Source organism: Maylandia zebra, linkage group LG7 (assembly GCF_041146795.1).
Source record: "Maylandia zebra isolate NMK-2024a linkage group LG7, Mzebra_GT3a, whole genome shotgun sequence".
Classification (NCBI taxonomy): domain Eukaryota; kingdom Metazoa; phylum Chordata; class Actinopteri; order Cichliformes; family Cichlidae; genus Maylandia; species Maylandia zebra.
Genome location: NC_135173.1, coordinates 13,200,946 through 13,228,225, shown reverse-complemented (window position 1 = coordinate 13,228,225; position 27,280 = coordinate 13,200,946). Strand labels below are relative to the sequence as shown.

The following is a 27,280-nucleotide window of genomic DNA, read 5'->3' as shown; positions in this document are numbered from 1 at the left end:
AATATGGTTTGTATGACTTGAAGCAATCATTTTTAAATAAATAAACAAGATAAACATATGCCATCAAGTTCACTGCTAGAGTCAGACCTGCGTTATTACCAAGTCTTTTGTGATGTTAGTAAATGAAATAAGGAAATCAATAAAATCTAAGTAGACCAGGTATTAAGCTGGTCCCAGGTTTCATGAAAGTTATGATGTGATTGCAACTTGGATTTTAACATTTATTGAATCAGAAAACAATTTATGTCATGTTTAGTTTGTGCATTTGTGAAAATTCTAATTATGATCATAAATATTTTTTTTCATATTAATTCCGGATTTTGCCGGATCACGGTAGGCCGCTGAGCACAGTTGCTTCCTAGGACAGAGAGCTGCTTATAAAGCTAAGAACTTTCAGACTGTATTTTATTTCATCATATTAGATGAGCATGTCAACTGATACAAGATCTACAAAAACACTTGAGACAAAATGCCCCTGAGATAAAATGAATTTATTATCAAGAGGTAACTGGGAAACATATTTTTGTTTATTTGTTGTTATGTTCTTCATCTTCTTTTAATCTTTTTTTTCCTTACAAAACTGGGAATATTTCTTAAGCTGTGGAAACATGAGGGTTGAAAGATAATTTTCATACCATTGGGTATTGCTTACAGCAAAATGTTTATTTGTTTATATACCTTATAAGAGTATGTGCATTTATAAGTGTATACAGTATAAGTATATAGTATTATTCTGTCTGTGAAGGTGTTGCATGCCTACCACATTAGCTTCAAAAGTGTACTGTACATACATAGTAAAAATACATACAAATATTCACAGAATAAGCACTACGTTACTATATTCCTGCTAACAGAAATGGTTATAGACAGGATTACAGTATAAATGCAAAACACTTTGAATTGCTCTCCTACCTCTAAGTTATGGTTTCAAGACCACACTGTTGTAGCGTTTTGTGTTAAGCTTGTGATATAAGTTGTTTTTGAGAGGATTACACTGTTCCACATTGAGAAATATGCCAGGTTGCATGTACAAAATGTACAGCGCATCTCAGTGAAGTGAATTAACAACAAAGTACAAAATACTTTCCCATGTTCATATAAAGAGCAGGTCACTCTCTCTTATACTACTACAAAAATAGTGTTTGAATGCTGCAGGCAGAGGTCATTCACATACATTTTATCATAGTTTTTAACAGCAATGCATATAACAGAGTGATATACAGTCATGTTCCACAATCACTGGAACAGCAAAAAGGACAGATTGTCTTTTGATTACAGAAGAGCAACAAACTTTTACTCTACAGAAGTAGAACCCGAACCTGAAGGTACAACACTTAACCACTGCGTGTGATTTTTTTTTTTTTTCCATGAGTTTCAATTTAACAAGTCAAGACCAAAAAGTTCAAGCATAAAGGGGGAAACTCGTTGAACTGTACTGGTGCACTTCAAGTGTAACAAAAATGCAGGTGACAAATCCGTCCCCTTAAACCTCACAAACCTCACTTCTTTAACACTCTATGTTGTTACACAGCTTATAAGTGAACTCAGCAGACTTTAGGCACCTCGTGTGCCAACTGAGAAACTGTATTATCCTATAGCTAAACTTAACTTAAAGAAGAGGTTCCCAACCTATGGATTGTTTATCATTACCAGCTTTAGAACATTTACTACTTGACAGAAAGAAGAAGAAGAAAAAAACTCTACAGGTAATTAAGTGTGTACAGATTGTGTCTGCACATCATGTCCCATTTGTCACATTTGGTCTATATGTATCAGTATAAATATGTAGACTGAGCTGATGGTTCTAGCAACAAGAGTGCGATTTTTCGCAGCTCAGCCTGAAATATTTTGGCACATCTCAGCACATTTGCTTCTGATTTCAATGATGTCGACAGGGTTTACATTAGTGATTTACATCAGTGGATGTTAATAAAATGTCTCAACAACAACAGAGGATAAACTGGTCCATTAACTTTCCAACTTTTAGAACAATATTTACAATTTTTGGTGAATACTTGACTGATTTTTGCAAAACCAATAACATTTCTGTAAGCTTTCAATATACCGGTACGTTTAGTGCTAATTAGAAAATGTGAGCATGCTAACAAGTTAAGCTACAGTGGTGAGCTTGTTGTTCAGTTAACTTCGCAAATATAGCATGCAAATTTTAGCATTTAGCTCACAGAGTTGACCTTCCTGTGGACTGTATTCATTTTTCTCATTCAGCCAATAACTTCAACAAGAACCTTTACCTTGTATTCACTTTCATATCTGGTTGGACATACTGGACTGCTCCACAGTTACACTGTAGGAAAACATTCAGTGTGGTAAGCACAGTTGGGAACCCCTGTCTTTAGAATAGTGAGCAGAAATGAAGAAACAAATCCTTCTTGTTTTGGTTCGGGAAGCACAGAGACACATATGCTTTGGATACCTTGCTGTCAGTTGCACTGATCACTGTTGTCTACCTTTAATTATATTCTCTGTGCTCTTTTACCTGATTTTATGGAGTATTTTTTTGTTTTAGTTTTTTTTTTACAATGCTACATTGGTTGCAGAGAACTTCAGTCATCAATAAAACTCAAGCCAAGAGAACAACAGCCAGCAACACGAGTGCTCGAAGTGCAAATTTGATACAGTATGGCATGATGCAAAATAATGTCATTGGTCACAGTAGAAGACACGGTTGCATGCAGCTAAAGTGACCTCTATTATTGTTCTTGAAATACTCATAGAAATTAAAAAAAAATCCTTCAAGCAGGTGTCATTGTGGAAATGGCAACAACAAAAATCATACACGGAAAAATATACACTAAAATGTTTTATGTTGTCAAACAACTTTAAACATCTACTGTACAGAGGAGCAAGATCTTAAGCATGTACAGCTATACAAATGTTGATGTGCATGTTAACTGATGTGTAATATTAACAAAGAAAATACTATGGAGGGCCACCTTCCCCATCAGTTGGGCACTTTAGGCTCAATTCTGAGTGAGGCTTCATACATGCTTTCTTCATCCAGAACAAAGCTTTTGTCCAGCAGATACTGGGCTACCTAGAATATGGGGGGGGGAAAGCAAATTTAAGGACTTTTTTTATTTGATTATATTTACTATTTTCACAGTTTAAACAATACTAAACAGAAGCAAGTTACTAGTTGCAACCCTCAGTATCATTATGTTTATACTGTAAATTTTGATTATGTGAACTAATGAGTTACTTTGGCCTGATTTTGATTTATTTGAATAATATAATACAAACAAGAACACAAAACATTAATCATTATTTGGGCAAAACAGTGCTATGCAATATATCTAAAAGGGTCCCAAGCATTCATAACTTATCTTTTTGAAGCATTTCCACCTTGAAAATTAAAAACTAACATCCCACGTTTTTGCTGTTATTGGAGGACTTTACCTGTTTCTTTCTAAAAAATACTTTGCAAAGATATAGAGGAACTTAGCCTTTGCATTTACAAGATGCAATCAAAAAGCTCAGAGAGTGCCTATATGAAAGCAAAAAAATGCACCTTATTTAATTTTTTTTTAACCTCTATTCAATGGTGTCTCCTTGCATGGCGATAAACTGCTTCCTACCATTTTTTGTCCCACTTTATCCAACTTTTATTTATGACTTCATCATTAAACTCAAATCCGTGCTGTGACCAAATGTCAATTTTAGAACACAGGAATTCATTCCTGCTTGTGGCTAACTCGCTGTACAATTCCTCCATTCTCCACACGCTTAATATCACATCATCTACAAAGAAAATTACAAAGTCAATACGATAAAAAGGGCACCTCGATGTCAACTATATATTTAATTTGTGTAATATACTGAGATATTTATATTTAGAGCTAGACTTATTCTGTTATAATTTGTAAGTTTGTATTATCAAATTTAAGTTAGTTATTTCCTGTTCTTACTGTCTTGGAGCAACTGTGACCACATAATTTCCTCAGAGATTAATAAAGTATTCTGATTCTTATTCTGAAATAAGTTCAGTTCATTCCCAAAAACGACACATTAGGTCAGGAGAGACCAAGAGCAATTTTTCTACATTTATGCTTTGTGCACTTTAAGAAGTTTTCTGTCAGTATTTTTAATGTTCTTAAAAATACACTACTTTCACTCTGTGTGTATATACATCACTCTGCATTTAATCTCTATCTCCCTCCTCTCACCCCAACTGATCACAGCAGATGGCTGCCCCTCCCTGATCCTGGTTCTGCTGGAAGTTTCTTCCTGTTAAAAGGGAGTTTTTTGTTTCCACTGTTGCCAAGTGCTTCCTTTGCCCAGGTTTAATTCAGGTACCACTGTTACTTTCTACAGGCCCAGTCTCTGAAATTTTTGATTGCAGCTCGTATATTAGAAATAGCTTCTTCAAGTAGTCAGTTGTCAGAGAGGTTGGGAACTACTGCTCTGTGGTCTTTGCGATTAATTAATTTACCTTTGGTTGCAAGTCAATCTTATATGCTGTTTGTTGAAACTGTCTGATTTCTCTGATGATGTGAGAAATCTGGAAAAAAGGGAAGCAAGGATGTCAGTGACACAAACTTAGCGCAAGTCTTTCATATCAGGAATCGCCTAACATCTCACCATCCTCATCTTTGAGAAGTTGACCAAGTTGTCCTCGGTGTAGTTCGGCGTTCCCTCCTCAATGAAAGCCAGATCAGTGAGATACATCCCCAGATAGGGCACACAGGGAGGATCGCAACTAGAATAAAAAAAAAGAGAATAAAAACCACTTATCATCCACTTGTGCTGCTTGTTTGCTTTGTTGATCCAGTCTGAAACTATGTCCTTGAACTCACTTCTTCAAAGCCTCTCTGAGGTTTTTGAACCTCCCCTCTGATGAGACCAGCTTCTGCAGTTTGTCAATCAGTGCTTTAGTCTAGAAAAAAATGGTGATAATGAACACGTTCAGTGGCAATACCATGCACTTCAGGGACTAGCAGCAATGCATATAGAGACACGCACCTGCTTGGAAACTTTGAGCCAAGTTTTCTTGAGACGGAAAACAGAGCTGCGGTTCAGTGATGAGGTGATCTCGAGAACGGCGTTGTAGTTATGTAGACAACGGCAGATATCGGCCACAGCTACCCATTTTTCGATGACTGCTACCCGGGTTACAACATCATCACAGCGGAGGATCTCCGTGGCAATAAGGTTGCTCATCTGACAAAAAAAACGAGAAACAAGTAGTTTAGACTTCATGTTACGTTTGGATAGAAGGGTTCAATATGTGATAAGAGCTCTTTTTGACTGGAGCGTACGTCATTGAAGTGCTTCGTTGTCCTCATGATATACGGCGTCTTCTCATTTTTGTCATTCTTCATCCAGCCTTGGCCAAAGAATTCCCTGTGAGGCAAACCAAGAAAGAAGAAGTGAAGCATGTATTGGTGTGTTCATGCTTCCTGGCTGTGTGGTGTGATGACACTCACTCGTATGGAATGACCTTGAACACCAGGTGGTCCAACAGAGTGAGCTGCTCTGCAATTTCCATTGCTGAGTGATTCTCGAAGGTCTCAGCTTTCCCTCCTCCCACCTGAAAGACACAAACAGTCCAAAAAAACAATAAAACAGATCCCAAATGATCTAAATTAGCTAACTTGACTTTAGTTTTTTTAACATGACAATAAATAATCTACCAAACAAGGTATTTCTGTAGGTTTTGATGCACCTTCGCCTCTAAATTTTTCTTTTTTTTTACTTTTACATCTTCAATTTGTCAAGTGCTGGTAAAATGACTTTTAACTAGACTGAAATGTGCTATTGACTGTCTTATTTTCATAAAAGTTTCTGTGATCAAGGACACCAAAATATATACAAAAGAAATCTTTAACTGTTTTATTGTATTTCAATATTTATTTTTGAATTTGTCATCTTTTCAGGCAGAACCCCCCCCCCCCCCCGTCTAGCTGATAGTATTATAATAAATATACTCAATTACACTTCCTGCAGCTGTATCTAAAAATACTTTGTGGCATTTGTGAAATCACTGCTTGTCACTCTTGAGCAACATTTACATATGTGCAAATTCACGCACCGTCAAGATTCCAGTCTAATGAATCCCATCTGCTAACTATCACATAATGCATTAATTGTTTGCTGAATTTATGTCTCATAACTGATCAAAAATATTCAGCATCTATTATCATGGGAGCAGCCAAGTGAGCAGAGGATTGATTTCAAATAGAGCCACGAACAGCAGCTACTCACTTCACTTACCAGTTGTGTCACGTCTTCTATCGCGATCTGATTGTCACCGTGATCTTCCTGAGTTATAGTCCTGATGACATGAAAAAGAAGGTCAACCTCTGAAAGATGTACAGCTTAATGACCCAGTAAAATGCCTTTTAATCCCTCTTTCACTCAAACAGCACTCAGCGGTACCTGATGATGTTGGCTGCCGCTTTCCTCTCCTGGGTCAACAGCTCAGGGTCATGCATCACTTCCTCCAAAAAGGCAATAACCTTCGTTTTCAGCTCATTGTTGCTCTCAAAGTCCTAGAGAGGCACACACAGCACACACGGATGATAGAAAACTGTAGATTTTGTCATTGATCATCACTGCTCATGAGGTTAGTTTTGAATTAGTTGTATTCTGTGTGGATAATATTCTCAAATTTTTATTAAGTTATTTTCCAAAACAATTTCTTTCCTCTGTTAAGGAGAAAATATGCCAAGATGCTGTGTTAACATCTCTGCTATGAAATGCGTTACCGGAGAGTGTTTGGACACCCAGTGCCGAAGCACATTCAGGACTCTGTTGGTTGCCGCTCGTCTGATCACAAACTCTTTGTCTCCATTTCTCTGATCTGTTGGAAAACCTGCAAAAAAATACATTAAATGAGAGGCACCGAAGGAGAATAAAGTTTAGAGAATTGCCCAACACTTTCTTGGTGAATATACCTGTACTGGCAAGGGACATCCGTCTATATTTTTCCTTGGTAGGGGTACCCTCATTGGCTCCAGCAGTAGCAATAGCAAAGGCGGAGGCAGCAGATAGAGCACTGCGGTTGTTGTCCAGCTCTCGACATGATGACATCACCATGCCGTTGTTGTAGGAAAACAGGGAAAACTCTACACACAAGGACAGTTAAAAAAAATACAAGCCGTAAATGTATATTTATTATTATAACTCAATATACACATAAAGCTGGATGGCCTGTTTTTTCATTTCACAAACCTCCACTAGGGAGCACTGCAGGCCAATGCAAAAGTTTCCCTCCAGACTTTCCTTTACAAGAGGCTTTGATATTCAAGATGGTTGCAGCTAAATATAGCCACTAAATATCAGCATAACAGAGGAATCAACAGATTCTCTGCACTCCTCGATGTATAAATCCCGGGAACACGGATCATAGGCTGCTAATAATCCCACACATTGCCTCACTATTCCAGTTATTTCACATATTCCAGATAATGCTTCGTTTTAAAAACTTATATTGTATAATTCTGTCATAAGATTTGAAAGGCAAAGATAATCTTGGCTCCAGTGAAACAGCCTCATTACTGGGGGCGGTAGGGAAAACACGCTCTCAGTGTAGTTGCTATGACACAAGTTTCCCTAACACCTACTGAAGCCAAGCGTTGGCTTTCCCCACATATTCATAACCATCGAACGACTGATATTTCATGTTACTTATGTTCCACAGTGGCATATTTTTTTTCAGATAGGAATATGACAGCATATGGCTAAACGGGGTTATTTAAAGAGTAAAACAATTCATCATTCTCCTACAGATGGTAAAATATGCTTGACGGCAAGTATTGTCAGCTGCAAGGGTTTTTTTTTGTCAAGTGCCATCTGTCTATCTGCAAGGTTACACAAAAACAGTTAATCAACATTTTATGAAATTTGGTCAAGACATGGAGCCTGTGCTGAGGAATAAGCTGATAAAAACTGTTGTGGATCTAGATTACTTAAAAGAAAAAGAAGAAGCAACAAGTCATTACTTTTGGCAGAATTTTCTTTCTCTGAGTAACTCTGCAGTTTTTTTAATCTGTCTGTGTAATCAAATGTATTTTGCTCTAGTTCTTTAGTTCTTAAGACTCTATGTGAACAGTTTTGCATTTTTCAAAATTCAAAATAATCTTATTTTATATGGGATAAATAAGGGCCTTGGTGTTGGCCCTCTTTCTGAAAGAAGCCACTTTAGCTCTGCTTACTTTAATTCAACTTTCTTCTGATTGGCTGCTGATTTTTAACAGCAGGCGAGTGTGGTACATGTGCTCTCGTTGAAACAGAATTTTGTGTGTTTTGTATTTTGACACAAGTATTATTTGTGCACATCCTGATCTCATTATTTAGAAATGTAGCTAGGTTAAATACAAGTATTTCCCAGTGTAACAATATAAAGTGATTTATAAGCTCGACATTTCATTTTAAATCATGTACAAGACTAAGACACAATCTACCTGAGGAGTTTTTGCATTTGATATTTTTTGGTGTAGTTGGAGATTTGGTAGGAGAAGCTTCTGGATCCCCGTCATCGCTCTGGTTTTGATCATTATCACTTTCTTCTCGTACAGAGAGATCTGTATTGTAACAAGCAAACAGCAGTAAGTATTAAGCTCTTTTAAAGACATTATTGTAGCAAAGCAGAGTTCAAATTGTACTCTGAATGGCTACAAGTCACCCACCTTGTTTGCATGCCGAGGGGTCGTCCACCTTTTCCTTCTTGTCTTCTCCCTCATCAGAGATTTTGCTCGCGATCGGGCTGGACACATACAGTTTGTTGATGTCCAAGGTGGTCTTGCTGAATGGAGACATGGAGGAATACATGCTTGCATAGCCATTTGAGGAGCAGCTAAGGGCAGCCAGGTCAAGAGCTTTGCCCCCAGTGATGATGGGGATATTGAGAGAGAGCTTGCGACGGCGGTTGGGGGATGAGTTCTTGGCAATAGCGAGAGGAGGAGGGGAGGAGAACTTTCTGCTAGCCCTGGGGGAGCTGGGTGGCTCGCCATAAAGAAGTTTATTATTTTGACTGCTGGCAAAGAATAACTCCAGTGACCTGCATCAGGGGAGGATAAACATTAGACGTTAGGGCACGTATTTATTTATTTGGTTAAGTATACTCTATATTTTAGGAGCTTAGCTAAACAAACAGAACCTCTGAAATAATTTATGCAAACCAAGTCAGCCCTGCAACCAGAAGTCTCTTTTCAACTATGTCTCGGCTGACTGCAGTGTTTCAGAAAACCCTCTCCCACTCCCTGTCAGCCTCCTGGCGACCTCACAGGTTCCCATAAATAGCACAGTGAGCGATAGTGCGCATGGCCGCTGCTGACACAAGCAGCCAAGAGTAGGTGTCTCTCAGTGACATGACAAGCGCCACGGGAGAGCATAATGCAGGGTGTGGATATAGAGAGCCCTGATCTGAGCTCCACAGCAGGGCCCTTACTCTAGGCATGCAGAGCAGAGAGTTAGCACCAGTGCAATCTTTTGCAGGAGGGTGGGGTCCTGCAGCACCGAGGCTGATTGCCATAGAGTGACAGAGCCCGGCTGAGACACTCCCACACAAGCAGGATGGACTGGACCAATACAAACTGATATGTACATAACATACAGTGAAACAGAGTCACCATAGCCTTGTAGCAGTGCCACATCTGCTAAGTCTCTGTGTTTGGATTTAACCAATAAAACAAGCTCTATATATACACACGCTAAGCTCAAAAGATCAATAGACTTAATCGTTTCAGTGTCACATACAGTGTCTATGTACACAAACACAGAGAAACAAATACCCGTGAACACTACACGCATGCTGCACCCTCTACATGTCCAGCCACTAATTCATGATCAAACTTAAATTTGCACCATACAATGAAAGCAACTATAACCACTACTGTCAAGTTTAAAAGATTATTGAAAAATAATTAATTATGGGGTACCTTACTGACTGAATTTGCACTTAGGAGGATGTGCGAGAAACAACAAAACAAACACAGCAAACCACCAAGCTCCATGCTCATTTAACATGAGAGCACTGGAAAATATGGATATTTGGATGTTGCTTGGAATGCTTTTTAAAGTCAGTGACTCCTAAGTTGCAATATATATATATATATATATTGTTAACTGTGTAAAAGTATAGTTTATGCATTTTGCAACACAAACCCAGCAATTAAGAAAAGAAAATGCAGCACCCATCTCATCAAATTAGTCAATATCTTTTTATAGTTATGTTTTATGTTTTGTGTAATTTCATGAAATTCTATGAATAAAACAAACAAAAAAATTTCTGTATAATAACCACAGAACTTTTGTTCCTATATGTGCCTCACATTGATTAGAGGATGACAAAGCTTCACATCCTAATAAATCAATTCCATCTTTATGCAGGCTGGCAAGGTCTGAAGGGATGCCACACACTTCAAATAAGATTTGTTTGTCTGTGGTAAGCGCTGTCAACAACCTTGCAACATTCAAGTCTGTCCAAATGTAAAGTGACTGACCGGGCCGGAATGGCACTGATGGGTTTCTTGTAGATGGTGATGAGTTTATCCAGCACCACATCAGCAGTGGTGAACACACGATAGGAATGCAGGAAGGTGTTGAGGAAGTCGATTGAAAGGAAACGGAGATCAGTAAGTCTCTCGAGCAGACGCTCCACGCTGGCGTAGCGGATCTGCAGCACCTTGCAGGAGTTCATCATCTTACTGAAACGGATGTCCACGTCATCACAGTACAGACTTGAATCTGACCTGTTAAGAAAACAGATACAAATCTAAAAAAAAAGAAAAAGAAAAATGGGAGCAGCTTCACCAAGTTACATGTAAAGAAGCAGCTTACTTGATCATCTGCGGCACTGTGACTTTGGAGTTGTCTTCAAAGGCGTTCATCATCAGGCCATTGCAGCGGATGTTGTCTATGCACTGCAGGACACATGCAGTTGAAGTAAAGAAATAGGACAGAGGAAATGTTAGTGATTTCTGTAACTGACTGCTGGAAGACTGTGATGTGCGTTGACATGCCTGGCTGATGTCACTAGTCCATGCAGACTTCTCCTGCCTTGAGGAGGCTACCAGGATGACTGTGAATGACTGGCTGTCCTTTGGCTCCACAACAATCTTGAAGTCCAGGTGCTCCATGTCCTGACCACTCTTGTCTGATTTAGCTTTGAGGCAAACACAAAGACTTTTTGTCATTTTCCTTATATATTTCATTTATAGCCAGTAAAGACATAAACATGTCATATGTGATTGTACAGTGCCAGATTTTTACCCAAAACAAGTAGTGCATTTCATAGTACTGCCTGCCTTTACTGGCGCATTATTTTTCATTTGTTCTAACAAAGCTAGCATCCTCTAGTATTCATCAGTTATTTAAACCATGAAACAGAGTACATATGAAGCACATTTCTATAAGAAAATATTTAAACACTCACACTCATCATCTGTCCCCTCAGGATCTTCCACAAGAGTGCAGTCTATAAGCGAAACTACTCCGTTCTGCAAACAGCATACAATACACATGTAGATGTAGTAAATGTAGTGCATACATAAAAAAAATCAGTTCCATCAGCATAAAAATATGTGTCATTCATATATAGAGGTGATAAATGTCCTCATCTTCATCCTATTCTCCAAAGTATCCTTAACTTCAGCTTGGCAAAACACACAAAGCCTTCAAAAAGGTACATCTGATGCTATTTAGGGCATCTTTACTATTAGTTTATCCTTTCAGAATATTTAGGTTTAAGTTTAAATACATAAAAGGAAGTTTGTTTTTATTCCAAATATTTAAGCTGGACAAAGAAGGGTTTTAGATATCATCTGGATCTCTTATATGGGCAAACCTTATCACTAAAAATGAAGACTTCATACATGCTGCATAAAGAAGCAACAGCTTTGAATGATTATTGTGGAAAAACCACAGACGGTATTAAAAGAAGGGTTCAGTTTCATAAAAATCTGGCATATTATTATGTAAAATATTTGAAAACCTCTCAGTAAATGTTTGGGATGGAGGGGTTTGCTAATCTCACACATGTTAATGAGCCTACAGTATCTGAGCAAATGTAGTGAATATTCCATCGAGTGTTGGTTAATTCATTTATTTTAGGTCAGGTGTCCCAGACTTTTGCAGAAAGGTTGTGATGCTGCCAGCTCAGCAGCTCAGGCCCACCTTGGTGAGATGAAGCTTTCCCCCAGACCCCCTGGTGCAGATGATTAAATGCTTGGAGAAGAGAAAGCACTGCCTCTCCCCTTCTTTCTTTAGAGACAGAGAACCCAGTCGCCCACGGGTGATCTTGCCCTTCTCGCTCATTGGCACCTGGATGAGGGACCCTTTATGTAGAAAAAAGGGGTCCAAACAGAATGAAGGAGGAGCAAAGAAGAGACACATGTAGACAAAAATGAAAAGGCATATGCACATTCCTCTGTACATGACTATATGTACAGAAGAATAATAATCGACCACGTCTCTTTTCTCTTTTCTTATCCATCACGGCCTGTTGGGGACATTTGACATTTGCAGTTGCAGATTCATCATCAGTTTGCCACAGACCCGTCTAATTACACTTAGAAATTAAAAGCTCTTATAGCGAGGAGTACGTGTTGTTCCCCAGAGAGAGACCGAGAGGAGGAGAGAGCCAGCCCTGTGCCACGCTGCACAATAAAGTGCCGGAAATGTAAAATCTGGCTGTCAGAAATGTGGAGGGACAGGAAACCTCTCTCTGTTGTGACCCTGCTGTCTGCTGGGATCCAAAGTACAACACTTAAAGATGAGAGTTACCTTGTCTTACAAACGTCTGGCTGGTGTCAAGGAGAATCTCGCAGCCCTCTACAATCATGCGCTCTATTGCCAAGTTTTTCCTGATGTTCTCGGTCTCGCTCACTTCATCATGCATTATTCTAAGAAAGCACAAAAACAACACAAAAAAAGCGCCTTTTTGTCATTCTCATTTGGAGCTTATACATCAAATAGAAAAAAGCTGAAATTGGGTCTTTATATGTTTGGTTAAATAAAAAATGTATCTGTTTATCTTTACAGTTAATATCTCTTCATGCTTTTTTGGTTATTCTAAAAAAAAATTCAACAGCTTTTAGACTGATCTATTATTTGTGTTCATATGAATTAAAAAGACGTTACTCTCATATAAGATACCACGCCCATCTGGGGCTATGGGTTATACCTGGAAAGCTCCTCCAGCTTAGATTTGGCATAGTCCAGACTATTTCTCTCTACATGTTCATGGGGTGTGTGGGCCAGCAGCTCATGGAGAGTCAGGATGTAGCGAGGAATCTGGAGAGGCAGAACAGAAAGCAGCAGGAGAGTCGTGCTCACTTGCGAGATCTTTCATGTGCACAGCACAAGCGTACAAACACAGGGATAAATATGTGCCAGCACGATGAGAAGAAGATCAGTAGAGAGCACAATCTACACTCATCAGCAAAATTTATTATCAACACAGCACAGCCTGCAGCAGGCCCCAGCAGAGTGGACTGTTGGGGAAAATGCGTGCCTTGCCAGAAAGGAGCGTGAGCTCCGAGACCAACCATTTTTATAGACATGAAAACATAATCAAGACATCCTGAGACACTGCAGACGAATGCCTGCTAATTCTTTTGTTAATGAGCCATGCTACAATATGTATATTTGAAGCCAAATTCTGTCTGAGCCACAATGTCCAGTAAACAGGCCAGAGAATATTAATGAAAACACTGGTTTAGCTCAAGTGGAAATCAGTCAAATCTGGTTACACAGCTTTTAATAAATGCCACTGCCTCTTCAGAATGTAGTCACCTGTTTCATGTGTTGCACTCAGTGCAGCATTTTGAACATTTGGCAGCCATTACAGCTTTAGAGAAGTCAAATCCCTCCTGGATGTGAGCAATTTTGCCAATTCTTCGTGGGTGACCCTCTCAAGTTTCTGCAGAGTGGATGAAAAGTGCACACGAACTACCATCTTCAGGTCCTTCTAAAGATGTTATACTGGGGTGAATTCTAGCGGGAGACAGTCAGAGACTTGGCCTGATGTCACTCCAGTATTGTTTTGGCTGCTTTGCTTCAGGTCATTCTAACACTGAAAGGTGACCTGTTGAACCAGTTTCACATCACTTGTACTAGCAGTTTTTCTTCAAGGACCTCGCTGTATGTGACTGCACTCAACATTCCCAGTTCTCACTGGTCTTTTTGAATCTTTGACTGTGAAGATTGTGCTTCACTGCAGGATGGAATAAGACAGATCAGAGACTTGCAGATGATAGGTGATCACCTTTTTTTCGCCTCATCACGAAAAAAACCAATCATTTCAATCTGTAGCAGGTGGACTAATCAGGTTTTAAACATATTTTTACATAATTATTAAAGCATTTTTACCACAGTTTGGAGTACCAGCATAAAAAGGGTCTAACTTCTATTCTAAAGGGGGATTTCAGTTATTACTCTTTAAGATCACCCACTAAGAACGTGCTTTTACTTTGTAATTAAGTATTTCTTAGAGATTAACAGGGATAAATACTGTACCAGTTTTATAGGTGACACATAGGAACAGTCTACATCATAAAGAAAAGGAGAAAAGATTAACATTTTGCCTTTTAGATTTTTAGTGATGACCCTTTTGTTTACATTTGACTCACAGGCAGTGCAATCGCAAAACAAAGTGGCCGACTGCTTTGCAAACCGCCACAGCTGGGCATCATTGGCATAGCAAAAGGCATCTAGTTTTAGGTTGGTGAAATATATGGCTCAAGGGTGACATTTATGGAGAAAAGAACTTGGCTCAAGCTGCGAGAGCACAAAATTAACAACAAAAGCTGGCTCCAGGCTGCACCTATGCAGCAAACAAATGGGCCTGCCTTTATTCCTGTGTATATCAGTGAGACAAATGAGCTAACCTGGAACATAGGGTAGGTAAGGAAGGTCTCCAGGGTTCTTTCCTCACAGTCGGGCTTGGCCTCATACTGCTTCAGCAATTTATCAAAGTCTCGGTTCTGCTTGCAATGTGCCAGGATCTGCAGGCTGTATTGGTGGTTCCTCACAAACTCCTGGTAGATGTTCAGCATGGGCAGCAAGATGTCGAACAGGTCAGCTGCAGACACATCAAACTTTTTTAATCACATTTCATCACGTGCACTCTGACAAACATCTGAATGAGTGCATTATGAATAAAGTAATGAAATTCAACAAAGACATGACTCTTACCAAGGACTAATGTTGGCCAGCTTGCTATTCTGGCTTTCAGGCCCTGGTAAAAGATCTGATGCAGAAACATGATGGTTTCACTGAAATAAAGTAGAGATTGAAAAAAACATTTATTGGGGAAACTAATCTCACACTATAAAGATTTTAAGAGTAATAATCCTAATTTTAATCTGAGCAGTTATTACGTTTGACTGCATATTTAAAGAGATCCATTTATGTCTTGAAAAGACCATAAAAAAATAACAGTTCTAAAAACAATCACAGAAATTTAGTTGTCTTTAAATACCAGTGTACTGTTGAGAAGTTGCATTGTTCATAGGTATAAATAATTAATAACTAGGGTATCCATGCTGTGCCAGGTGTGTGTAAGCTGTGCAGGGCTTGAAGAGGTGTGACATCCAAGGTGTCTTATCAAAAGTAAACATTAATGATCCAAATTCTATGAGGAATAACTCTTCCTCAAACCAGGCATGGTGCTTCTGCCTCTGTAATCTGCATTTATCATTATTGTATTTACATTTATGATTCTTGTTTTAGACCACTGATAATATCCAGAGGCCCAAACCTCTCTTTACTGCTCAGCATGTCGCTCTGAGCCAGTATACACACTGCATTTATTTGATCTCATTCTATTAGTTTGGGCGTTGTACTGTGCACTTTGACTTTTATTGCATACAGTGTTTAAACAACACACTGAACCAGTATTTACTTTAACAGACTTGTTATCAGGATTACTGCTAACAAATAAGATTTCTACATAATCTGTTACAATATTATTGCACATTAAATGTACGGAGATCTGCTTTGAAGATTCAAACCAATACACAGGGAGTATGTAGCTCTTTACAAGATGTTGCAAGCTGCTCACTTATCAAACACAAATTCAGGCACTTGAGGTTACCAGTATATTAATGCAGATGATATTCCATTTTAAAATTTTAAAAAGTATCTTAATGCTTCAGATGCATCATTCTGCAGTAGATTTAAAACTTATGCATGGCAAAACGCTCACAACTAATGTAATCTATTAAAAGATATCTATGCATGAATATGCAGAATATGTAGACAAGGGGAAGGAATTGTGGTACCTGATCCTTCTGGTTTTTGTTTGTGGCCTGAATTCTATAGACCAATGACAGATGAGACAATAGCTTCAAAGTTTTCAAAAAATTTAAATTAAAGATACGGTAGTTTTTTTTAAGGTGTACCAGCTAAAGCCACATAAACTGCCCCATGTCTGCATTTGCAATAACAGGTAATCTGAGTGTATTATAACACAAATTCAGATTTGTGCCAAAATGATGACCAGAACTGCACAGTGCTTCCTCATCAGCATAACCAGTGTCTCAGCAGTGCCTTTCCTCTCAACTCGGCACAAACCTGACTGGATGATGCCAAGAAATTACCAAACAGGTGCAGAAACAAAAAACAAATAGACACAAGGAAAATTCTATGAAAGCTGTGTTTGCCCGAGTGCTCGTTTGAGGTCAGTGTGACCAGTGTGTGTCTTTTTTGTCTGATTTTATTTTGTTTTTTGTTGTTTAGTAAAAAAGCTTTGGTTGCCATAAAAACCACAAAAAAGTAAAAGCTATGGCTAACAATCATCAGGTTTTGCATTATTATCTGGTTGCCAGTATGCTGTTCTTCACTGTGAAGTGAAGGCTTATATGTATGTGTCCTTGTGATTATGTTCTTTATCTAGAGAAGAACTCTGGATGAGCCAACCTGTTGAGGAATATGCTGCTGACATCATCGTGGGTGATGGGAGGCTTCTTAGAGCTGGCGGCCATGCGCAGCGGCCTCAAGAAGTTGTTCACCAGAATATGAAGCTGCTGGACGTACTCTGCCTCCGAGTCCAACATGCTGAACACCACCTGGTTCCTCTTCCTCATGCTCTCTGCATGAGGCGAGCGGATATAATCCTGGATGATGGTTTTCCACTTCCTCCTGCAAATCCAGCCTCGCAGAAAGCTCTGGACCTGCAATAGACCGTGCATTCTCAGAACATGAAAATGCATGAAATCAAGGCAGAAGTTCAGACTGCTTGCTTTACCTTTTTGATCTTCTTAATTTCAGAGTCATCGTCAGTTGGAGCGGCTGCAGGGCTGGCATGGATCTTCTCGTTGTCTTTGAGCAGCCCAGCAATCTGTCACGGAAGCAACCACAAAAAAGACCAGTCATTCCCACTTACACACTCCTCTTCTTCTCACTTACTGTAACAGCATGTAAACAAAGTGACTGAATCGACAGGACAGGACCTGTCAGCACTGTCAACACTAAAACATTAGCCTGACTAAACTAGCTGTGCTCACTTGGCTGCTCCTCTGTAGCGTTGATTAATATTTATTTACATCGGTCATAACGTTGATCATTTTAATGCAATATGTATCAGTCAAACTGTCCTGTGTGTATGCTGACTGGGCGGTAGACAGAGTGCCAAAAAAATAAAACAGAAAAAACCCAGACTCGGCTTTGTAGACAGAGAGAGTTAATTGTCATTGAATTTCATAGTAGAGATGCAACATGAAGCATAGTCCATGCATATTCAGGGCCTAATTCAATTTCAAGCATCACATTTGCACATTAAAGTAAAATGACTATTGGATCTGAAGAATACAGCTGGGGACATGGCCCTACTGAAGGCATTGTTCCTGAAAGGAGATGCAAAGTGGAGAGAGGTTGGCCTGAACATGATTCTTCTCTACGACGGGGGGTGTGCTTTCATTTCTGTCCTCTCACGCTAGTCTCCGCATATGAGACAAACAGAACAATAATCAGCATAATCCATCGTTTTCCCACTGGCTCAGCTGTTATTTGTTGAGCTGGCAGGTCGGAGCGAGGATAGAAAGCAGACAAATTTTTGGAAAGGAATGAGAGTGCAAAGTAAGAATCAGTTATAATATAGTGCTATTGTGCCAGGATGTCTATTTACAGCAGGTCTGACTGATATTTTGTGTGACTGCCACACATTTGCCTGACGATGGAAAAGCCTGTAATCCTGGGCTATTTGTGATCCAGACAGAGAGTTACAAAATCCTGGATATTTTAACAATGCTCCCTTTAGTATTGAGGGTGCTGGTAAGGTCATAAAAAGCCCCAAACTGTCCAAACAGTTACTCCTGAGAGGGGACATGTGTAGCTTATTTAGATCTACTATAAATTTGTAGTTCTCATATTAAAGATAGGTAATCAATAATTATTTTTAAACATTTAATATTTAGATGCCATACGTGATATTGAAACAATAATAGGAGCAGGTAACAGCAAGGAAATGAGTTTTAGCTCATAATTGAGTATTCTTTAGGTCTTAATGCATGAATATTACTCTAAAAACTAGAAGTAATGTAAATAATTGAAAGTAGTACTTATGACATGCCCTGTACAGTTAACAGTTTCAGATGTTGATGAAACACAATGGCTTTGACCTATTTTCTGTCATATATGTTGTGACAGTGGTGAATACTCACAATATGCATGACACTGAAGTCTCAAGTATGAGCACATGAGCAAAAACCCCCTGGTTTGAGACTGCTCTAAATGTTCAGTTTTTATAATTGTTGCTTGTACGATGTCATTCTCAGCTGCAAAAGTGCTGCTTAAATCTTTAGTTTATGAGGCACAGCCAATCAGAAAAAAGCTGTCCGTGGGGAGCAGGGCGTCTCAAACAGTGGAGGGCAGACTAGAGGTCTGCATTCCCGCGGCTGTCCCGCGGGAGCCGCGGGACCCGACCAGATTTCTTGCGGCGCGGGAATAAATTTCCAAATAAAATGCGGTAGCGGTCGGTAACTCTGGTGTAATTTGAACGGGAGCGGGCGGTCTGAAAATATAGCGTGCCCGACATTTTTTCGGAACAGCATATCTGTGATTTCCTCATTCTAATTGAGCACTGGTACAGCCAGTGCTCACGCCTGTTACACGCACTGAGCGCATGGATCAGTGCTTTTTGCAGTAGGCCACAATGCTGTATTCGTTTTTATTTATTTTATTTTTGCAACACGTTTTCCATGTTAAAAGATAAATGTTGCATGTTGACAGATAAATGCATCTTGTTTAAGAAAAATAAATACAATCATTGCACAACCTGCAGTTTTATCTGTTATCTCTATTTTTTGGTGGTACCCCATTTAAATGTGAGATTTTGGAAACCAGATCTAAATTTAGCGGGAACGGTCGGGTCGGGTAGAAAATTATTCTAAGCGGGCAGCGGGTGAACAAAGACTGAATATACAGCGGGAGCGGTCGGGTGCGGTACAAAACCTTGCGGGAGCGGGCGGGAGCGGGACTAAAAAAACATTCCCGCGCAGACCTCTAGGGCAGACCACACTGGCCACCAAATACAAAGTGAAGCTAATGTGACTGATGTGAATATATTTTAAGGAACTGTCAAGAATTTGCTGATGCTATTGTGCTGAAATTAGATTAGATTAGATGAAGATTAGATGAAACTTTATTAATCCCTCGGGTGGGTTTCTCCGGGAAATTCAGTTTCCAGTAGCACAGCACCAACAGAAGTTGCATGTTACAGATACAATAAAGGGGAATGATAGCAAGGATATAAGCATAAATATACCACATATACACATTTATAAATACAGAATATATAATATGAATAAATAGGAATACATATTTATTAATTAAAATAAATGTGTACCTTTATTTTAATAAAATCCAACATTTATCCATTTTTGCTAGGGTGAACTAGGGGGCATGACCCAGTATATCATAAATAGGGATTACTGTAACTGTGAATCACGCCTAGCAGAGTCCAAGAATAAAATAATGTAATTGAAAATAAATACAGGAGATGTTCTTTAAGGACTCTACTGGAATAAATGAATTTAGCTGATGGTGCGTTTTGGTTTGACTGAGGAGGATGAGCAAAGTGGAGGGGGTTAGCATGTATGACCGAGTATTTGTTTACATTCCTACTCTTGAGAAGTACTAAGAATGAAATCACAGTGAATATTACCTCTGACTTGAGCCTTTCAATCTCTATTTCCCCATCCTCTATCTGTTGTCGAAGTTGCTTAGCAACTGTTTTCTCCGTCTCCACAATCTGAAGCAGATGAAGATACTTCTGCATGAGAGCCTCATGCTCTGTAGCCAAGTTTCTGTAACTGTAAAAACATGAAAACACACAAACCACATGGTTTTGTATATCAGCTGGAGTGATGAATGTCATCTAACTGCACACTGTCTCGTCTCACTAAATAAATCAAGAAAGCAACGAGGACTTTCCTATAAATAAAGCGTTATTCCGTGAAGTTTTTCAAATTTTAACCAAACTTTTGAAACTTTTACTAATTTACCATCTGATGCGCTGATATGCCTTTGCATGGCTTTACCTGGCGTGTGATATGGCAGCCACCCATTCATCGCAGTCCTTTACATCCTCCGTGCGCAACTCAAGGGCCTTTTGGTTTTCGTGGTTGAAGCTGACTGTGAAATAGTACTGAAACAAAAAGCGAGGAGAGGGTGAGGAGCTCCGGTTAGAACCAACACACAACAACAATGCACATGCTGCGCGCAGGAAGGAGCACTCGTTATCAGATACCTTTCGGATAAATCTGTTATATATAGTAGCATGACTGAAGCTTCTCCTCTGCTTTGTTTGTTTCACTGCCTCGCTGCTGCAGACATCAAGTGGGTGATTTAAAAACCACACAGAGCCTGGGGAAGCCACATCTTCCTCGCCCACCAGTGCAGTTGATGGAGCACACTGAGGGAAGCCTCCCCCAGCTCAGTTCCTGGGATGCCTCTGGTTCCCAGGAGGAAATGCCACAAGACATGGAGGCTGGAGCCACGGCCAATTACATAACTGTGCAATACCTGTTTCCTAGCAACTCCAGTCATTGTGAACAGTTGTTCACAGCTGTTTTTTTCACTGTCACTTGATTTTAGATCACCATTCTCCCTTTCACGCTGTACTGGTTGTGACTGGTGAAATGAAGAGCTTTTGTGCTTTTCGTTTTGTTACAGATCCTGAATTCTGCTTGTTAAAAAGTTAATACTTCTGGCTGCTTTTACGTGACTCCTCTGTTAGCCAGCTTCCCTAGCCTTTATACAAAAAAACTACAATAAAAGGTGATTGTATATTACTACTTAGAATATCTCAGATACCTCTGAGTACCACTTATCAATTAGAATAACCATTAACTTCTTATTTCCGCTATTCAGCCACTACTTTTAGCTACTACTCTATTTAACAGCAATTTACTGTGTATAAAATTGCATCTATTCTTATGTTAACCCAGCAAAGTATTTCAGCTACATCTCTGTACTTTTATCTAGCCACTTCAACTGCTAATTCAGTTACATATCAGTTTAAATGTAATTTTAGCTAACTAGCTTCTGTTTATCATTTATGTTTACCCAATGTTTAAGTTTGTCCTGTTAGCAAACTATTTCAACTTCTACTAGCACTAGCAGCTAACTGTGGAAGCTTGTTTCTGCCACTATTTTTGTTCTGTTAATACAAAAAAAAAAAAAAAAAAAAAAGGAAGGCATCTGACCTAAAATATTGAGATAACCTAAATTTCAGCTTAGCTCTGCCTGACATTCATTCTGTCTGTCTTTCTTTTTTTATTTTAATGGCAGAAAAAATCTAGCATAATTATCAGTCTATTGCTCAAGAATTTATTTTCCATCTTGATGCATGCTCAATCATCCAGGTAAGTAAATCTCCAAAAGTTGATTCTGTTCATCTGGACCCAGCGTTTTTGTGGGAGAAATGTTTTGTCACTCATCCAAGTGACAAAACATTTCTCCCACAAAAACGCCACAAAACGCTACGTCCAGATGAACAGAATCAACTTTTGGAAATTTATTTTGCAGTTTATCTGTAATTTAAGGCTAACAATTAATACGTTAGCAATTTTCCTCAATATTTCAACCATGTATCATCTTTTTGTATATTAGTCATCCATCGTAATCATTAATATCTAGTCTATCTAATACTGGTTATCCGTTTGTCTAATTTTTAGCTAACTTTTCTGCTTAAACCTGCTTAGATCTTCTTAATTAATTAATTTCCAGTTTGTCCAGTTTGTCCACACCTATCCCTGACTGCTGCATAACTATCCACAGTGGGCATTGAATTGTTGAATATCACTAGCTTGTTTGCAGTATTCAAATATACAATATATCCAAACACAAATGAACAGTTAGGATACAATGGAAACATCTTCTTCATCAGCTGAAAGAATTGTGGTAGTATCACAGGATATGTTTAATTGCTAATATTTCTGTGTTTTTATTTAAATGTGATTGTAAAACTGAACTTATAATAGATTATTTTAACACTTCAAGAGAATCCGTACACAATACTAAAATTCAGAATCAGCTGCTTCTTTTTTTTATTTTAATCTCATATCTACATATTCTACCTGTAAACACTTGTTTAGATGAGAGTTTATTATATAAAATCAACATCACAATTCAGTTAATTGAACTGTCATCATTCTTCTGAACTGTTCCAGCCACGCTGAGTCTGACCAGACTCTAATCTTTGGCCTGCAGATGTTCAACAGGCACCTATCAACATGCAACTGATCATTATTCACGGCTGACTGCTCTTTCATCTTCACATTCATTAGGTATTCATCCTACCGTCAAAGAAAATCTATTTCTGGCAGAGAGGCATGTATGTTGTTGTAGTTTTCCCTCATGATCTATCTAAGACTGTCTGGTGTGAAGTCATGTTAAGCATTTTGTATTTATTCTGATTTATGTTCATGTCCCAGTCAAGCACCTTTAAATATTGTTACTGATCTAAACAGGTATGAGATGCGATACAGCACTAAGGCTTGTCTATCATTTACTTTCAGCTGTATACAGATAAGTTAATTTAGATACGGATTTGCAGCTCACTTCTCAGTCCTGCTGTGTGGTGTACATAAGTGAGTGGTAAATAATTAATTAGGCATTTTGCGATAAATTATAGAATATTTTTTACACCCTTTCGAGTTACTTCTGACTGACAAGCAGCTTTATTGCAGAAATATTTTTGTTAATGTATACCCATTAGACTGAAGAGTTAGAACTCAACCTTCTTTCAGCTTCATGACGAGTTTTAATTACAAACACCACCACACAGAGTGTCTTTTCTTAATCAGATCGCCTGATTTACATTACAGTTTAGATCCTGCCGTCAGAGGCTGCCTGTGATACTGGTTGATGCGATGCTGTTACCCAGTGTGAGCAAGCTGTGTTTTCTATAATTGGACCCTGACCCCTCCAAGGTACTGCGAGGAACAAATTTAGCTCAGATAGCGCTCACATTAATAGGAGAGATGAGACACACTGCTTCTCTCCTCGCTGTTACCCCGCCTCTTCTAACTGCATCATTCTTTAGGATGCAAATAAGGGTTGCCATAGAAACCTCGGGCTCAAACGCATTATCATTTTCACACTAACTGCATTTCAGGATAAATGTAATGTGGGGATTATGGCAGGTTGCTAAAATGTTGCCATTAAACAACAAATCTATAGGTAAGGTTAGGGGATGCAGGTGATTTCTCCTGATTAAAATATTTGTATACAGTGAGAAGCAATGCTTCAGATATCAGATATTAGTGCACCCCATATTGCTGCACTGTGCAAACAGGTTTCACAAGAAACAAGAGATGTTATCTGTCTGTCAGCTTGCAGTCATATTTAAATCAGCACAATAGTCGTAAAAGAGCACTGCTGACATTGTTTTTTTTATCTTTAAGGAGGGTTTTTTCTTTCTTTGGGGTGCTTTTAAAGCAATTGTGCAAGCACAACATTTACCAGTGTGCATGCATTCTGCTTTGTCAGCACAAGGGCAGCTGTTCACAGGAAGAGCCTGGACTCACATTGGATTGCAGCCCTACCTACAGAGTCAGGCACAGAGCCTGGAGTGAGCAAAGGAAAGCCGACAGCATTGGAGCATCGTGTTCCTCGACTGTTTAATCACAATAACGGTGTTAACAAGCCTGTTAACCTTTCCACCCTAAAATAATTGAACAAGGAGCCAGAGGAAATCAAGCAGGATTAAATAAATATTTCATCTGCAGTTATCTGGACTCAAATTTGAAAAATCTTATGGCCTACTTTAGAGTGAAAGGCTCTGGTAAAATATGACAGCTGTCACCTTTAATGCAAATGTAACCTCCAGCATTACACTCCACTCTGAACCATTTCATTCAGGTCACAGAGATCAGTGCTGACTGATCACGGGCACCCTGCTGTTTCCTGACCCATAAGTGTAATTTCAAAATATTACCACAGGATGGAAACCTTGAGGCCACAACTTTTATTTTTAATTTTTATTTTTTGCACGTTTTATTGGATGGGGCATTAGGTAGGATATAGCACTCTCCGCCCTGAAACGTCAAAAACATGATGGCTGGAAGTCAAAAAGCAAAATATGAGACCAACCAAAAATGCAAATGCATCGTTTTCACGAGGCTAGAAATCGATTTGCATTTCATGCACTCATGCACCGCTGAACTACCCTACAAGCCCCCCCCCCCCCCCCCCCCTTTTTTTTTTTTCTTTTTTTAGGTCGAGCGCAGGTTTGGTGCAACCCAAAGCAAAACACTGCACCACATTGCTTACTGCCAGGGCTGCCGTAACATCATTAGGTGTTAATATTGTTACCTCATCATTAATGTCATGCATGGATTACATAACGTGCAATACAGCAAACCTCATGCTATTCTGCTGCACTGGATTTGGGGTCATCATGCGATGCGATATATGAAGAATGAATGTATAAGAGAAAAACGCTTGGGGAGTTCAGAGGCATCCGAGAAAAGAAAAACAATAATGCATGTATTGCTGCACCTCATTGGTGTTTAAAGCTGGAAGTCTGCAACACAATAAAGCAGAAAAAGACGGTGCGTGTGTATCTGTTTGTGCGTGATCGCACGCGCACGCTCTCCGTACCTGCTTTTCCAAACACTCCTTGGCTGACAGCGAAGGTTTAGGTGAAGGCGCCCTGTCGCATGTGCATCCCTCCAACAGGTATAATCCCGAGGGTCGAGAACTGGACTCGTTCTCAAAATAAAAGAGCATATTCTGTAACAAAGCGAACCACTTTGTGTGCCATTTCGTGTTGTCTGAGCTCTTTTTGCTCAAGCACCCTCGTCTTGTACCATCCTTCTTTGCCAAAAGCCCCAGGTAGGTGACATGACCATCATTAAGTCGTATTCCCTTCTGCATTTTGATGAGGACACTTCAGATGCGCAAGGTGGATCGGTCGTTACATCCTTCTGAAGTCGCTCAGGGGGAAAAAATCAAATAAAGAAAGGCAAGATGTTGACTTTCTCAATGCGGACCTCTAGCAGCAGGCTTGTCCACTCTGTCCGACGCATTCACCGTGTTGGCATTTAACTAAACAAAACAAAACGAGGAGCACAAGTCCAGCATCCTAAAATCTTTTGTCATACTCCGAGCGCTTTGAAGGTCCACATTATCCGATGGTGTGGGGGGGAAAGATGAGGTAAAAAGGTAAAAAAACAAACAAACCCCAAAACTGTCTCAGACTGAACGATAAGAGGAAAAGGGGTTCGAGGTTTGTCCTTTTCTCACATGAAATATCCAGAAACCAGTAGGCTTGGTGCTCAGCCAGGCAGTGCTGGGTGAAGTCACGTGACGCATGCTTGGGAAAGCAGATTTCAGGTCCCTGGACAGGGACGTCTCGACGAGATGCCGCATAAGTTGGGTTTCGTCTCAAGACGATCAAGGAGGCCCAACGGAGAGGAAAATGGAAAATACGAAGCTTTCAAAACAGAACAACAACTTTAGAGGAGAGCAGCCGTTTAGGCTGCAGATGAATCTACACCTACATTCTCCGTGACATATTTTCTAGCTTTAGGTGGTTTTATGCAACACTTAAAGTTACTCTTTGACTCTCATGAGCACATTTCAGCGCCTGCAGGCGAGAAATTGCTTTGCTTTTAAATTGCTTTCAAATTGCTTTTAAATAATAACAACAAAAACCCACAAAAAAGCAATATATGGTGTATTTTATTTGCACTTAAATGGCTGCTCAGCATGGTCCTAGCACGTGTGGTCTGAATGTGATCAGCTGCTGCATTTTAAAGTTGAAGTACTGTAAATCAGGATGCAGGCAATGACAGGAAGTAGGTCAAAAATAATTTGCTGGCCAGCATCCTCTGCTGTGTCATATAGGCTCTGTTTGTAAATATGCTCTAGTCACAGATTCACTTCATGTTCAGTTACGGGTACAGGTTAAACTATAAGATATGAAAAGTAGTAAAAATAAAAGAATGCAGGATGTTACTGTTTAATAATTTGAAAATGTAAATAAAGCATCTATAAAAACAGAATTTATGGTGATCTGAGGACTGAGGACATCCCTGTGTGTGTTTGTGTATGGTAGTTAAAATAATTCCATAGCATGTAAAGATGTGTTATATTGTGCAAATTTTTGTGCAAATGTGCAAATTTCCATCTAGTTTATAGCTTTATTAAAAGCAGGGGTTTCATCACCTGCACAAAGGGTTCAATCCCCTTTTTTGTTTTGATCTTCCTAGCTTTGGACTCCACCCTTGTGTGTCTCTGTGGTAATGAGCCAGACAGTAAAACAAGCTCAAGAATAAAACTAATACACATCTTTGAGCATCCAATTCATTGAAAAGGCACATGGTGTAATCTCCCACTGTCAGTCCTTCAGCTAATTCTTAGAGAGGAGATTTATTTATTACTCCATCTTCATTGTTATCTCTGATCTACCCTGCCATAAATCCCTTTAGGTCCTGGAGCATCTTCCTCAACAACCCCCCCAATCTTCTTCAATCAGCCACTCACACTTAAATTTTAACTGAATGTAAAAAAGTGATCAGTGAATCCTTGGCTTAGATGTGAAAGTAGAAAGCGTGTGATGACAGCTTTTCTGATAACTGACCCACCATTGCATATATGTGCTGTGACTGAGCAGTTAGAGCTGCCCAGTTTTTGAATAGATTTGCATTGACACACACGCAAGCAGCTGATAACACTGCAGGAATTGTTAGTGTAGACGTTCTGAGTCAAGCTACAACACACCAGGGCTGCCTTGTGTTTATTGTAGGAATTTTCAGTCCACCCTGCTCCGTGGATCAGTGAAGTCTTTCCTAAAATGATATGTGTGTTA

General features: G+C 39.3%; 1 protein-coding gene across 2 annotated transcripts; it reads right to left on the bottom strand.

The window, feature by feature from the left end:
- Positions 1 to 470: 470 nt before the first annotated feature.
- On the bottom strand, positions 471 to 25,826 carry rasgrf1 (Ras protein specific guanine nucleotide releasing factor 1). Of its 2 annotated transcripts, none has more exons than XM_012919573.3 (27): positions 25,069 to 25,826; positions 20,502 to 20,608; positions 20,126 to 20,273; positions 17,210 to 17,302; positions 16,882 to 17,135; positions 15,157 to 15,236; positions 14,850 to 15,043; positions 13,145 to 13,254; positions 12,745 to 12,863; positions 12,136 to 12,296; positions 11,396 to 11,459; positions 10,983 to 11,125; positions 10,801 to 10,883; positions 10,464 to 10,712; positions 8,649 to 9,019; positions 8,424 to 8,543; positions 6,915 to 7,085; positions 6,726 to 6,832; positions 6,397 to 6,509; positions 6,223 to 6,292; positions 5,445 to 5,548; positions 5,277 to 5,361; positions 4,981 to 5,178; positions 4,815 to 4,894; positions 4,600 to 4,717; positions 4,451 to 4,519; positions 471 to 3,055 (listed from the first exon to the last, which is right to left on the bottom strand). In XM_012919573.3, exons 1-27 carry the CDS (start codon positions 25,342 to 25,344, stop codon positions 2,963 to 2,965), a joined length of 3,780 nt encoding a protein of 1,259 aa, XP_012775027.2. In that variant the 5' UTR covers positions 25,345 to 25,826; the 3' UTR covers positions 471 to 2,962. The 2 variants fall into 2 exon arrangements, with proteins under 2 accessions (XP_012775027.2, XP_004553244.2); XM_004553187.3 differs by having other exon boundaries at positions 6,232 to 6,292; positions 25,069 to 25,825.
- Between the last annotated feature and the right edge of the window lie 1,454 nt (positions 25,827 to 27,280).